Source organism: Ixodes scapularis, unplaced genomic scaffold (genome assembly GCF_016920785.2).
Source record: "Ixodes scapularis isolate PalLabHiFi unplaced genomic scaffold, ASM1692078v2 PGA_scaffold12__126_contigs__length_90152505, whole genome shotgun sequence".
NCBI classification, from domain to species: Eukaryota; Metazoa; Arthropoda; class Arachnida; order Ixodida; family Ixodidae; genus Ixodes; species Ixodes scapularis.
The window spans coordinates 39,483,400-39,497,529 of record NW_024609838.1 but is presented as its reverse complement, the minus strand read 5'-3'; the positions used below and the strand labels follow the sequence as shown (position 1 = coordinate 39,497,529).

Sequence of the window (14,130 nt, the reverse complement as noted above, 5' to 3'; positions counted from 1 at the left end):
TTGGGGGTCACGTGACCCCCAAGGTAACGTGACCCCCCCCTGGTTAGTTTAACCCCCCCCCCCCCAGTGCCCTTCCCTCCTCCTCCTCAAGAGCTGCGCTCTAATTCGGCGTTACAGGGAGTTGTAAGCGGCTTTCATTTTTTCGTGACATTTTTAACAAGATATTGGTGTGTTCGATGTGATACTGCTCCTTTGAACATATATAGACCATAAAATAAGCGCCAAAATTTCGTTGTAGTATCCCTTTAACATATTGAAGTAGTATTAAGAGCAAAAAGCAATTGTGGTAGACCTAACATCTTTTTCTTTTTCTGAAGCAGACAGAACTTACTAGCCCTGTATGGTAAACATAATTTAGCAAAAAAGAAATGTTTTTACCCTAAGTGAAAATAAGTTGGCATAATCTTTAAAAATACATGCTGTTGCGACTAAGATTTCCATAGCGCATTCGGTAGTATTTGATGAAAATGATGCGTCGGCCTGTGGTGTCTGGTGGGTTCCTAAGTATTTAGAAATGTCTGTGTAGCGGAATGAACAAATTTTTGTGGCAGGTGGTTCTGTTCATTAATGGATTGAGGAGAGAAAGAAAATTAAAATTTATTATTTTGAGTTGGGAGTTATTCGTAACTAAAGTGTTGATCCGTAAGCTGTAATCGTTGGCTTGTAATGCTGCTAGTGGCATTGAAGACATTGGTTAGTAGAACTACTAATCTAATAAATTCTTTTTTTTTAACTGCTTTATTAGGGTGGGTTGCTACTGTCCAGCTGTACTTTCATTCCTTTTAAGTAGGAGAGGGAGCTTTCTATTCTTAGTTACAACATTTCTGGAGGAGTGGTCTGCCGTCATATCGTTTCCTGGGGCTCTACGCTTGTCCAACTCAAAGCCGGAGCTGAAAGTTTGTGTAGCGCTCCTATTGGACTTCGGCGACGAAAGTGCAGCGTCATCGTTGCGAGCGTTCAATCGGCACACTCCGTAAACTTCGGCCCCAAACTTTCTGTTTGACGAGTGTGGGTTTTGGCAACGAGCACCACTAGAGTTGTGGTCGTTAGAAAGAGCAACTGGATAAATGCTTGAGAGCTATTTCGCACCTTATTTCAATAGCTGTCGAGTAATTCTAAATTTTTTTCTGTGGTACATTTCTTTTTAAAGCAATAGCTTTATAGGGCCAACGAACCTCAGGAGCCGCATAAAGCTCAAAATGTGTAAGATCCATAACCGCTAAACAATCTTGAAAAAAACGGCAACCGGTGACGGGGATCGAATCCCGGTCACCAATATGGAACCAGGTGCTCTGCTGACTGAGCTACGGGCCCAGCACACATGAAAGGGAGGAGCAGAAGCAGGTGGTGTGAGAAAGCGTGCGGAGTGAAGAGGGTGAAGAGGGGTGGATTGGGCAAAAAAGAGAGGAGCAGAGACTGGTGGTCCAGAAAAAGTGCGCAGAACGAGGAGTGGAAAGAGCAGGAAAGCACGCTTCCACCCTTGGTGACCCAGCAAATTCACTGCAAAGGCTTTGTATCTGGGTGGCGCTGAAGTGAAGTGCACACAGCGTCGGAAGGAGACAATGGTGTGACATGATTTGTTTCCATACAAAACCCTGCCCTAGGCACCACTTGAACTAAGAACGCCACCCACACTATAAAGGTACCGCATTTAAATGCGTTTGACAGAATGACCAAACATGCAGCCAATGTTTTCTATACTTAATCTCAGCCTAACTTGGCAAAGGGCTGAAGCTGCGAGTCTTGTAAGCCAATCGGAGTATTGGAGCGAGGCACGTGACAATGTACCATTGGATTGTACTCGAGCACAGAGCTGTCATGCGTTTCTGTCACTTCGATTGGTTTATGAGGGGCCGTAGCTTTCACCCTTTGCCCCGTTAGGCTGAAACCGAGTATAGTGAGGACGAAGGAGTCCCTCCAACTTCCCCAACTCCCCCAACTTGACGGACTGACTTGGATTGTTTTTGGCCAATTGCAGTGCCTGTCTAGCGTGGCCACTGCCCTCCAGTCCGGATTCCTGCCCTACTGTGAGCCCGTCTTCAGGAGATGCGTTTCCCTCGTGGAGCAAACGCTAAACCAGAACATGGTGAGTTGGGTTACATGTGCTGCCACCTAGCAACTGCCACGAAAACAAAAATTAAAAGGGAGAAATTGGTTAGTGTAAGTTTCTTGATGGCTCGTGTACTGAGGGACTGCATGTCGAAAGGTAAATTGCAAATAGAGGAGGTTGATCGTAAACATGGAGCACAGCCGTAAATACCAAGGAGTTTGCTGATGGGGGAGGGTATGGGGAATATTAGGGAGTGGGGAGAAATTGGGGGAATTCTTTAGGGAGTTTTGGGCCAAACATAGGGAAGGTTGGAGATATTTGTGAAAGACATTGGCATTGCTTTATCTCATGCTGGCTTTCTGTGACAGGTGTTAAGAAGCCACCCCCAGAACGTTTTTTTCTGTACTTTGGTAGTCCTCCCAATAACCCAAGGATCATTTAAATGTTGATATTCTTCTTCTAAAGCCTGTAGGATGTCGCCATGCATCGTGCAATGTCATTGTCATCATTGCATATTTTTTTTTTTTAATTATTGATTTGAATGGAGATTGACCTTTTTATAGTCGAGAGGAAGCCTAGAAAGAAAATTGAAGAATGAAGTTATAGTAGGCACTCTGCTTATGAGCACTGTCTGCTTCCTTGCAGCGGGTTAGTGTGCTGCAGTTTCCTGCCAGCAGTGCGTAATTTGTGAACAATTTGAAATTTCAGATACAGGTATTCTATGCAGCACATAAGGTAGGTCTGCCCATCTCATGAGGCATTGTGCTTTGCACTGAAAGAGGCTACCTTGTGGTGACCTGGCTCTGAATGCTTTCATGATAAGGAATGCGACTGGTCAGTTTTAGAACTTCAGCTCTAAGTGTCCTTACAGAAAATGGGAGTCTACTCAGAATGGCTCGCATATCTTTATTGCTGTATCTGCTGCTTTGTGTTTCATGGTGCCGTAAAACTTAAGATGTTGCAAACCTCTCAAGATTTGAGTTCGAAAGGTTTAGAAATTTTCTAACCTTGCCGACATTTGAATTTACAAGTTTGCTGTTCTTTGGCAAAGTGGGAATTTGCAAAGTTTGAAGCTTTCGAGGTTTCTGAAAGTGTCAGTACTACTACTACGATTTTAAATTGCTTCAAAGTTAGAGATACAAAAAAAAAATTTAATTTTGGTATTTGCTTTTATAAACAGTAGTAATGATAAGCGTTGAAAAAAAAAAACATTTAAGCTTCAAATGTTGTGCTTGGGTTGTTTGAAATCTGTTGTAAATTCAAATATGTGTACATTGTGAAACTCGTTAGCTATTAGCGTGGGAGGCTAGCCATGAGGATAGCGCACGGGCCATTTGTCAGAGACATAATTCTGGAAAACTTTGTTGCACCCTGCACTGACCACGTATGACGTGGTCAGCACAAAGGTGCACCAATGCTGAAGTAATAAACTGCAGGAAAAAATGAGGATCTGATCACCATTGTTCTCACAAATACTTTCTTTTGGACAACACATATTTAAAATCGATGCTTCCTTTTTTTTTTTTTTTCGTTACGTGGGATAGTTGCATTATTAAACTTCCTTTGGTTGCTGAGAAATGAGATAAATCGGTGTGTTATTAATTAAGCAAAAATATAGAAGAGAGGTCTATTTCTTGGCTGCAGTTTTTAGTGCAGTTTGTTTTTACTTAACCACTTCATAGAATCAGGGTGTCGAACCAGAACTGAACCAAACCGTTAGTTTTAGCCGAACCGGAACTGAACCGAAGCGAAATCTTCGCTGCCATCTTGGAACTGAACCGTGAAAAAATCTAACGGTAATTGTGTCAAAATGGTTCACAATATTTTTTTTTCTTCTTTTTTGTAAGTATCCCAAAATGAACATTTGGGAATAAAAACAAATTGGCAGCTGTATTTCTTTGTGTTGATCAAATCGTCATATACAGAATTGCAATGTAAGAGAAATTCTGGGCTTGGTGCTTTCGTATTAGGGCTATAATGAATTGCTTGTGACGTGGTCACATGATGTCATGGTGTCAGTCAATACATGCTGCCAAGTAATGTCACGTCACGTGATTTTGTGACGTTGCATGATTCACTGCGTCTAGTCGATTTAAATCGAGAGCGTCACTAGATTTATTAACATTGTTGACAGTGTGACATAACTTGACATCACGGCTTTGCACCAAGAGTCACGTGACACTGTGACTTACAAGATTTTCATGACCCTTAGTCGAGTGCTCCGTATCATCAGCATCGCTAAACATCCGGGTGACGACTTGTGCTTAGTTAAAGATGATAATTGCCTAACTCTGACAATATCTGAAGCTCAGCTTGTGCTCTATGCTTTGCCAACCCCAGCGCATGACTATGATGAACACTGACGGTACATGGTTAGATTTCACCGTCGGACCACACTGTCGCTCGTTCTAATTGAGAGTTGAGGAGAAAGCTGTTTCTTTCCTTCTTTCTTCTCCATTTGCCATGCGCGGAGGGAAAAACTAGTGGATGTTTTTGCAAGTTATCAACGTCAGGGATTACTTTATAGTGGTATTGCACGACCCATTTTACATATATAAACATAATTGAGGCACCCAAACACGTTTTTATTGTTGTGTAACTGCCTCAGAAAGTTGTCCCCAAAACAAGCAAGTTGAAAAAAACGAAATGTGACTTAGTAATTCACGCTGCATAGAACTATAAGTGTGACGGCAGGGATACAATGAAAAAAAAAAGACCCATGTGACCTCAGATTTACATCCAAACGTTTGTTGTTCTTGGGTCCTTGCGCAAGTTTTGGCCACCTCTGCATTTTATTTTTAACTTCACAGTTTGGTGTGAAATAAAAACAAGTGAAACAAATCTTATTGTCAAATTAACACCCCAAACGGAGGAGGCAGTCTCTCAGGAATAAGAAATATTCCTGAACAAATCTCAATGATCACCAGTATATAGTAGTGCAATGACGTCACGTTCAAACCATGTTAAACAGTTCAGCTTCCTGGTGAAATGCAATGTGCAACATTAGCAGTAGATGTCCAAATTGTAAATTTGTGCAGTACAGTGAAACCCGTTTAAAACGAACCCACGTACAGCTAATTATTTTCAATATCGAACTCGCTGAAAATTTAGATAAAAATGCATGTAAAAAGTACTTTTTATAACAAACAACGCATTGGCTATATCGAACTTTTCCCCCCGGGAAGGCTTCCAAAAACGTGCAACAAATAGTCTTCTAGCCTGTCCCTTTTCACCCAAAAATAAGTAGGAAAGAAAGAAAATTCTAAAAGCTCAAGCCGCGAACAAAAATTGAGCGAAGAGAAGCGATTTAGGAGAAGAGAAAGCTAAAAAAACACTGCATGCATGTACAGAAAAAAAAAAAAAAAAAATTGATTCCAAAGTGGTTGCTTACGAAGAGAAGCGATTCAGAAAAGGAGATAAGCTAAAAAATAAATCTGCAAGCATGCAAAAAAAAAAAAAAAAAATTAGCTCGTTGTTACAAGGCAGAAGCGAAGAGATGAGAAAGAAAGAGAGGCCCTTGCCTTACAACGAATGCATCGTGGAAGTTCGTTGTATATGTTTTTTTTTGTTTTTTTTGCTATATTGAACTGATCTTAGCGTTTCCTGCTGCTCGTTATAAACTGGTTTGATTGTATGTATAGAAGTCTTGCAGTGATATGACATACTAATGAAATGTTAGAGCGCATGTGTGATTAAGCACAGAGTTGTAAAGTGAAGGCCCAAAACAAGTTTCGATGTCATGCAAGCTGATGCCAAAATGTGATTTATCATAGGGTTCTAAGAATCTTTGTCCTCTATATGTATAATTACGAATATCATTGCATGCATCTCTATGTATTTATTTTTGCAGTAAGGCATTGTGAATAGGATTACTTAGAAAATATATAATTTATTGTCTCTCTCTTTCTGCGCATTTTGTGTATTTGCCTTTCGGTCTATCATGTGACCACAAAGTTCATTTTGGCGTACCTTACAACCCGGTGTTCCACACTGCCAAACAGCAAACAAAAAACGAAAAAAAAACAGATTTTTATGCAGACTCAGCAGCTGGTGTATTTTCGAGTGTTGGCCTCAAGCGGTTCTGTGAACTTGATAGAGTCACATTTATTAAGGATAATAAAAAGATATTTAATTGCTGACTGAAGATATGGCAGCATTAACAAATGGCCTATCACCTTAAAGATATATATATCGTAAGTAAATGCACCCACATACAATCTGAAGGATGCTCCGAAAAGAATTTTTGCAGCATTTTTGTCTTTTTTAGGCACACGTATCAATTATTTGGGAGGGCCTTAAATAAATTTTTGATTTTGAAGCTAATATAAATAACTATATGTTCCTGACATATATAACTTCTCAATCATATAGAAGTTTGTTGCTGCCCCTTTTATGTGATGAACATAAATTATATGTGTCTGTCGGCTGGACAAAAACAAGCTGTGGGGGGTGCATGGCAGAACTGACGATTGCACACGCAAACCGTTAGGAAGTGACCAATTAAGTAGCTGTGATGTCGAGTTGAGCATGAAATACTATTTTCTTGTACTTAATAAAAAATCATCAGTTAGCAAAGGCGATGCTTATTTGAAAATTGAATTTACTGGCATCTTGTCAAGAATAAACTGCAACAGCCACCTGTATAATCGCCATTTCAGGCCAGATTTGATCCGAGTACGAAGGTGCTTGAAGATTAGAGGGAACTATTTTGATCACTCCTTTCTTCATGATTCTTTGCCTGCATCACGGTGCTGTATAAGCAATGTTAATTATAAAAACAAGTGTGATTGCCACTCAGTGTTTCTTTAAAGGTAGACTGAAAAGGCTTGCCCAAAAATCTTTAGTGATATTTTGAAAATTTTATTGATTTTAGCTGTTGTATCATCATTGTATATATATATATTGTTTAGTTGTATCGTGATCAATATATATATATATATATTGTGAAACATATTTCGTAAACCATAGTTCACAATAATATGTTGACGAGGTGCCGATTTTTATGCACTCTAATTATTTCCTTAGTTCAAAGGCACAACTGTGATTTAACTTTTAATACTGCGACGCAAAGTCGTACCAATCGTGTGTATTTTAGGCGACCTATCACACTTTGCGACAACCTTTTGATTCAGGTGAAATGCATTTGACCCTGGTAAACGAAGGAACGTTGAGTCGTGTAAATACGAAGTTTAGCATGTCAATCCAGATTTCCTTTTACAGTTGTGCTGAAATTAAATAACAAACTTACACATTTTTGGTACCTGAAAATAAACGCGGATTTTACGAACGATAGAAAAAACTACATAGTTAATAGTTTGAAGGAGGAAATAGTGCCTACATTGCCAGGACAATGCGGAAAATATATTATTAGTTTAGTGGTTCAAGCCAGTTCAAACCGGTTTGAGCCATTGTTTTTGCTCCCCGTAACCAAACTGGAACTGAACTATGCGGGAAAAAGTTTGTCTGCTTCTTTTGCAACGGTTTGGTGGCATCAGAACACCGAGCTTTGATTGGCTCTTATTGAAGGATAGTGGGTAGACCTCAAAGCAAGCCTTGAGGTCGGCCCACTTTCCTTCAATCATAGCCAATTGGAGCTCGGTGTTCTGATGTCACCACAACCCCTGCTAAGGAAGCAGACAAACTTGCGCTTCGCATAAAAATTTCGGTTCGACACTTTGTGTACAATAAAAAATGTGGTTAATGACAAGATACAAACTTGACTGGAGCTCTGTCGTGAACGTATGCACAGGCCGCATATGTCTATGCGGGGTGTTGTACGTGAGTTTGTTAGAATTGTGTAAATGATGGAATTGATTGACATGGTGTTCCAGGCCAATGCAGCACACCCAGACCAGTTTGAGGCCCCCGACAAGGACTTTGTCATAGTGGCTCTGGACCTGTTGAGTGGGCTGGCAGAAGGCCTCAATGGCCACATGGAGTCCCTGGTAATGTCTTCGAACATCATGCAGCTTCTCTATCAGTGCATGCAGGTGAGTGAGCCCTGCCTCCCATCGCCCATATCGTGGTTCTAGATTTTTTTATAGGAACGTAACCGATATTGCGACCTGTGCGAATTACATAAGAATGAGAATTGCCGCCTAGGTTTGGTTCGATCCAAAACACGTTGTTTGGTAGCAGCAAAGGCACAGAGATTCCGATTTCTGGGTGGCTTGATCAATCTTCATGGGCGTTTGCACCATCTATACTTCCTCTTGCCTCAAAGACTGACAAGCGGCCAGAAAGGAGAAAACTCTCCCTTGATTCCTTCTTTCCATTCGTGAAAGAGGAAGACTTGCTCCTGTGGGGAGAGAAGAGTGAGAGTGAATGGAGAGGATACTGGAAAGTGGTTTTCCGTCCGGCAGAAGACACTTCTGTAGTTTGCAGCCGACGCTACGAGCCGGTGGAATTGATCAAACGGCATCGGTGTGTTCGTCGGCTTTCTCTGCGTGTTCTGTCGTCTGCTTAACAAGTCGAGCGCAGTTAATGCCCATCTACTTGCGCTTTTATCATGTGTGTCGGCATTGGTGCATGTTCGAGCCTTCAACCGTGTTCGGAATTATAATGAAACGATTTACACTAGCTGCTGCGCCGGTTGGGCTAGTGTAGAGGTTCTAGCGTGATTTGCGGTTGAAGTAATCACACCTTCTAGTTGAGTTTGACCGATCGCTACGCTGGCTCTTAGCTGGACTCAATTTAGACCTATTCAAGGTAGAGTGAATCAATGGGTGCCTGTAGTTAGCTTCAACTAGTAATCACTATACCGTATTTACTCGAATCTAGGCAGATAGTTTTTCCAAAAAAATTAAATCCAAAACTCGGGGGTCGGCCTAGATACGAGGATCCGGCTCCGCCATGACCGCAGGACGCCATCTTGTCTACATCGCTTCGGGAAGATACGCTGCGTACCACGGAACGCACGGAACGTTTGTCTCTACTCGACGCTATGGCATCGACCAGTTGATGCCACTACTCTGTGGCTTTTAAGAGGAAAGTTGTCTTGGCTGCTGAACACTCGTCCAACCTGCAAGCCCAGCGTGACTTCGGCGTGGACGAAAAAAAATGTGCGTCGCTGGAGAAAGCAGCGTGGTCAGCTCTTTGCATGTGCGGCAACAAGAATGGCGTTCTCAGGACCGTGGAAGGGAAGGCACCACGAGGTGGAGATCGAGGTCGCAAACTTCATCATGGCCCAAAGAGCAGCAGCACATCCCGTAACAACAGAAATCATTCAGGCAAAAGGAAGAGAAGTTGCAAAAGAATGAGGTGTGCCTCGGATCGCGGCCGCATGGGACGACATCCCGGCGGAACTGGAAGTAAAGTCGTTCCGAAAGTGTTCCATCTCGAATGCCCTGGACGGTACGGATCACCACGCGTTGTGGGAAGTGGACAGTGACAAAGATACCAGTGAGGACGACGAATGATCAGGAAAAATGCAGACATTAACCGTGAGCATACCGTCGGATTCGTGACCAAAATAGTGCTGTACATTGCAGATAAATTCCGTTCTGTGTTTAATTTATGGTGTTTTTCCTATACTTTTTGGTCGGCCTAGAATCGAGAATTTTTTTTTTTATTTTTTGGCTTTGCCGTTTTTGCGGGGTCGGCCTAGAACCGATGCCGGCTTAGAATCAAGTAAATACGGTACTTTGTGTGCACTAATTACAATTTGTAGTTCGACTTAACCAATTGTTTATAAGAGGAACAATTGCTCGACCCATCATTGCTCCACTAGTCTGTCTAGTTTGACGACAGTTGGTAGTTAGGCCTGACTGTCGACGACTCGTTCATGCAGGATTTAATGCCCGAGGTGCGGCAGAGTTCGTTTGCCCTTTTGGGCGACCTGACCAAAGCCTGCTTCCAGCACGTCAACCCTTGCATCTGTGAGTAATGCCCCCTCTGAACTTGGCCGCCGCGTTGTCCCGTCGTCTCTGCCGCTCGCATCGTTGCTATCGCGGAGAATGAATAGCTCAAGGCACCCCTGGCAGGTCGCCGCACGTGTCCTGTTGGAGCGACATTTGCAGTTCGTTATTTTTTTTTCTCGCCACGGTGCTACAGTGCAACCCGCTTATAACGTTCAGTTTCTAGAGCTTTTAGACTGAAAAGGATCCGTTTCTACTCCAGATGCGATAATCAGTTATAACGATTGAAATTTCGGGTTTTCTCCTTATCGTTATAAGTGGGTTGCACTGTACTTTGAAGAAGAGCTGGAGAAAAACAGAGCTTAGGTACACAATTTGCGGCTCGAAATTTGTTTTCTTTCCGCCCAAAAACTGCCGAACTAGAACTAACCGGTTTGAGTCGCGCTCACTCTTCTTTGTGGTCACGTGCCGTTTTCTATGGTTTAGACACAACCGCCTAAGATAATCAAAGTAAGGGGTCATCGAAGGCACACACTCAACACTAAAAATGGACGAAAATAAGGTACCCATTTCTTGTGGCTTCTAAAAAGTGTACAAATGTTAATTTAAAAAAAAAAAAATAAATTGCACAGCCACATAATTTTTGGTACCTTTCTCCTCCTCTATATTTCTTCTTTCTCTCCAGTTTCGGTTCCGGTTTTGAGAAGTTTCATTTTTTTTTTACTTTATTAAAAATATGTGACCCTTTAGCAAAATATTGATTGAGTAGTCTTCTGACACCATAAAAAATCGCCTGGCAAGCGTTAAAGTAACACTGGCAGTAGCGCCGACAGTACTGCCGACGCATCACCGACTCTGCATCATGTCGGTACCGAGATGCACGTGCGAACCGGGCTTTAGAGTGGTGTCCTTGTGTGCGACCCATCCTTTTCTTTTTTCCGGTTCCAGCCGACTTCCTACCCATTCTTGGCCAAAACCTAAATCCGGAGATAATCTCCGTGTGCAATAATGCCACGTGGGCCATCGGCGAGATCTCTGTCAAACTGGGTGAGTTTGTCCTCTTTCCGCGCAAGTTATTGGTGCTTCTGTGTGTTAGGACTTGGTTATGGCTTAAAAAAATGAAAAGAAAAATTAATTGTGGCGCTGGTCAAATAGACACATTTTTTTTTAGGGGCGAAGCTCCTTAGAGTCCAGCCTTGTCCGTTCGGTGCCTGTGCTCACATCAATCTTGCTGGTGCTCGTGTAAAAAAAAAATAAATAAAAATAAAAAAAAAAAATGTTTGCACTGTTGACAGAATTCGAACCTGTGCGGGGAGACCCCAATGAATTTCTAGTTCATTGCCTTAACCACCCGGCCACGACTGCGGGACGGGTAGGGGCTCTGAGATGTGGTAGTAACTCAAGAGCTGGGGATGTCGTGGATGAAACGTTGCATGTAGCTGCTCAGCGTCTATACAGGAGAGGGCGCTGCAGTCAAATGCGTATATAGTCGCATTAAACTTTGCGTGCATTGGCTCAACGTTTATAGACGAGAGGGCGCTGTGGTCAAATAGTGAAATGCGTATATAACCATATTAAAAATAGCGCAAAAAAGACGGGACAAAAAGACGAAGAAGCACACAGGACAAGCGCTATATAACCATGTTCCATACCACACATTTTCTTTCTGACATGGATGAAAACGAACAAAAGGCTCGGCATGCTGCGGCTCAGCGTCTACGCAGACAAGCACCACCAGAGCTTCGCCCCAATCAACATCATTCACCACGTGGAGATGCAGTCATTTTTTTACCAAGGCTTACCAAATGGTGCAACGTCGAGCGGTTCGGTTTATTTACGGAAAGTATAGAAGGCTGGATTCACCATCTCAACTTATGCAGGCTAACGGAATACAGACTCTTCAGGCCAGAGGGAAACTAGCGCGGTTGAAATTCTTGTTTCATCTTCAGCAAGGACAGACTCGCATAGACCCATTGCAATATATTTCCCCTTTAGCGTCAAGAGCTACGCGGCACAGACATCAGTTTTCACTAACACCCATTTTTGCGCGTACTAATATGTTTAAGTTTAGCTTTTTCCCTCGCACTATTAGCGACTGGAACGGTTTACCTCTCGAACTATTTATCGACACCAACTTTGTAGAAGGTCTCGAGCGTCTTGACAACTAACATGTTTTGCTTTGTACATTGCTGCACCTTCATCTTTTTCGCATGGACATTAGGATTGTATAAACCCTCATACTACATCTGGATAGGTCATTTTGTATTAGTGCATGATGGAATTACATACTGCTTGATGCTTGCTTTCCCCCTCCCCCCTTTTTTTTAAATAATATATCCTGTATATTTGCTAGTTAGTTATAAACCTTTTAATGTCGTGTTATTTGCTTTCGTTTTATGTGTGAATGTATATGTTATTTCCCACACCTACTTGTGCCTTCGATGGCTTGTAGTATCCTCTAAATAAAAATAAAAAAAAAAAAAAAAAAATGTTACATGGTCTGGAAAGCCGGCCCTTGGTGTTCAGAACTTTCTATTCAGCCTGTTTTTGCTCTTCATTTCTTAAACAAAAATTGGCAGAGTTCTTTATCTCCGGATCCCTGTAATGCATGAAATGCAGTATTCAAGGAGCGATCGTTTAGGTTTGTTTAGGAGTCATTAAACGTTGCATGAAGTTTGGTGTCATCATGGTGCTGTGGGACATTGTGCGACGTGGTCGTGTGATGATGTCTAGTTGAAGCGTCGCGCAGCATTGCATCACGTGGCGCAATGTTGCGTCGTGCGACACACTCGCTCAGTGTGAAGTCGCAGCATCGTGTAGTACCTGGCATCGCGTGCCACTGGGCGTGTGTGGACACACGGTCGATCAAAGTATCAGAAGCAGATGCTCTCGTCACAGGAAGTATTCACTGGGGCCGTATCTGTGTGCGCGACTGCTGAGTGCTTGCTGATTTTGAGCTTCCTGAGTCCTTTTGCAACGTGCATTAGCACTATCAGGATTGCCGGTCTAAGCAGCCTGTAGATGCGAGTTTGATTGGAGCATGTGCTCTAATCAGCGCCCTCAAATGGGGCATCCAGTGAATACCCTTCCCCGTATAGCGTTCTACCTTAAAAACAAAACCAAATTACAGACTGTTTCCACCTATCGATGCACTTCCCAAAACTGATTTTTTTATTTTTTTACCGATACTGGTGAGTTGTGGTCAAGTGTGTCGTTCACCCACTTGTGACCGCCTGCAGCCGACCGCTGCAGAACCTCTTGCGATCTCCTACGACAAATGAAGCGGAAAATTTTCCCGCCAAGTTTAGCGGAAATTTTTCCTGCCAAGTTTAGCAGAAAGTTTTACCGCCAAGTTTAGCAGAAAGTTTTCCGGCCAAGTTGAGCGGAAAGCTTTCCCGCCAAATTAAGCAGAAACTTTTCTTGCCAAATCTATCGAAAATTTTTCCGCCAAGTCAAGCGGAAAACTGTCCCTCCAAATTTAGCAGTTTGATAGGGTCATGACGTCCCAGCCACTGGTGATGTCGTGTGACGCATGATGCTACCGACTAGACACGGACACGTTTGCACGGCTTGGCAAGAAGCATGCTTTAATTAAAGAAGGCTTTGCAAACGAAACCCGATAACGCTATTGCGTTAAGCCCTTGAAGGCGAGCGAAGCTTACGCGTCCTCTAAGTTTTCAAGCATGTATGTGCAAGGGATGAAAACAATGCTTTATTCTGTAGGGTCACTTTTTGATGGTGCTCAGTTTTTTATTCGTTTAAGCAACATGCTCTTTCGTTGTTACAGAATGTCGAGTCTATGTCGTTCAACCTCGCGCTGCGTTGCGAACACCGTGATCCAGGAAATTCTTGACAAACTTTGTATTTGACGACTGCGAAAACAAGGAAGCTACAGTTACAATTAAACAAAGGCCAATCAAAAGGGCGACCTCAGGGTGCGCGAGGCAAGGTGCTGCTGCACAGTGCCGCATCTTAAAAGCCACAATAAAAGAAATATGTGTGGAAAAACAACATAATTTTAAGAATTAATGATGATGTTACTGATGCTACGGTGTGTTGTTCCTCCCTTGCAGGCAGAGACATGAAGCCCTACATCCCAATGGTACTCACCCAGCTGGTGACCATCATCAACCGTCCCAACACTCCCAAAACTTTGCTGGAGAACACTGGTACAGTGCACACTGAAGGCCCCCACTGCCCCCTCTCTTTCTCTCTCTCTCTCTC

At 42.7% G+C, this 14,130-nt stretch overlaps 1 protein-coding gene across 1 annotated transcript in view; it reads left to right on the top strand.

Annotated features, from left to right (window-relative positions):
- Nucleotides 1–14,130, top strand: part of LOC8037640 (transportin-1) — a 64,876-nt gene that overhangs the window by 25,752 nt on the left and 24,994 nt on the right. Inside the window, exons 15-19 of the mRNA XM_029976162.4 lie at nucleotides 1,979–2,086; nucleotides 7,882–8,040; nucleotides 9,840–9,927; nucleotides 10,855–10,953; nucleotides 13,980–14,075. Of these exons, the coding sequence (XP_029832022.1) occupies nucleotides 1,979–2,086; nucleotides 7,882–8,040; nucleotides 9,840–9,927; nucleotides 10,855–10,953; nucleotides 13,980–14,075 (550 nt within the window). The remainder of the gene's footprint in view (nucleotides 1–1,978; nucleotides 2,087–7,881; nucleotides 8,041–9,839; nucleotides 9,928–10,854; nucleotides 10,954–13,979; nucleotides 14,076–14,130) is intronic.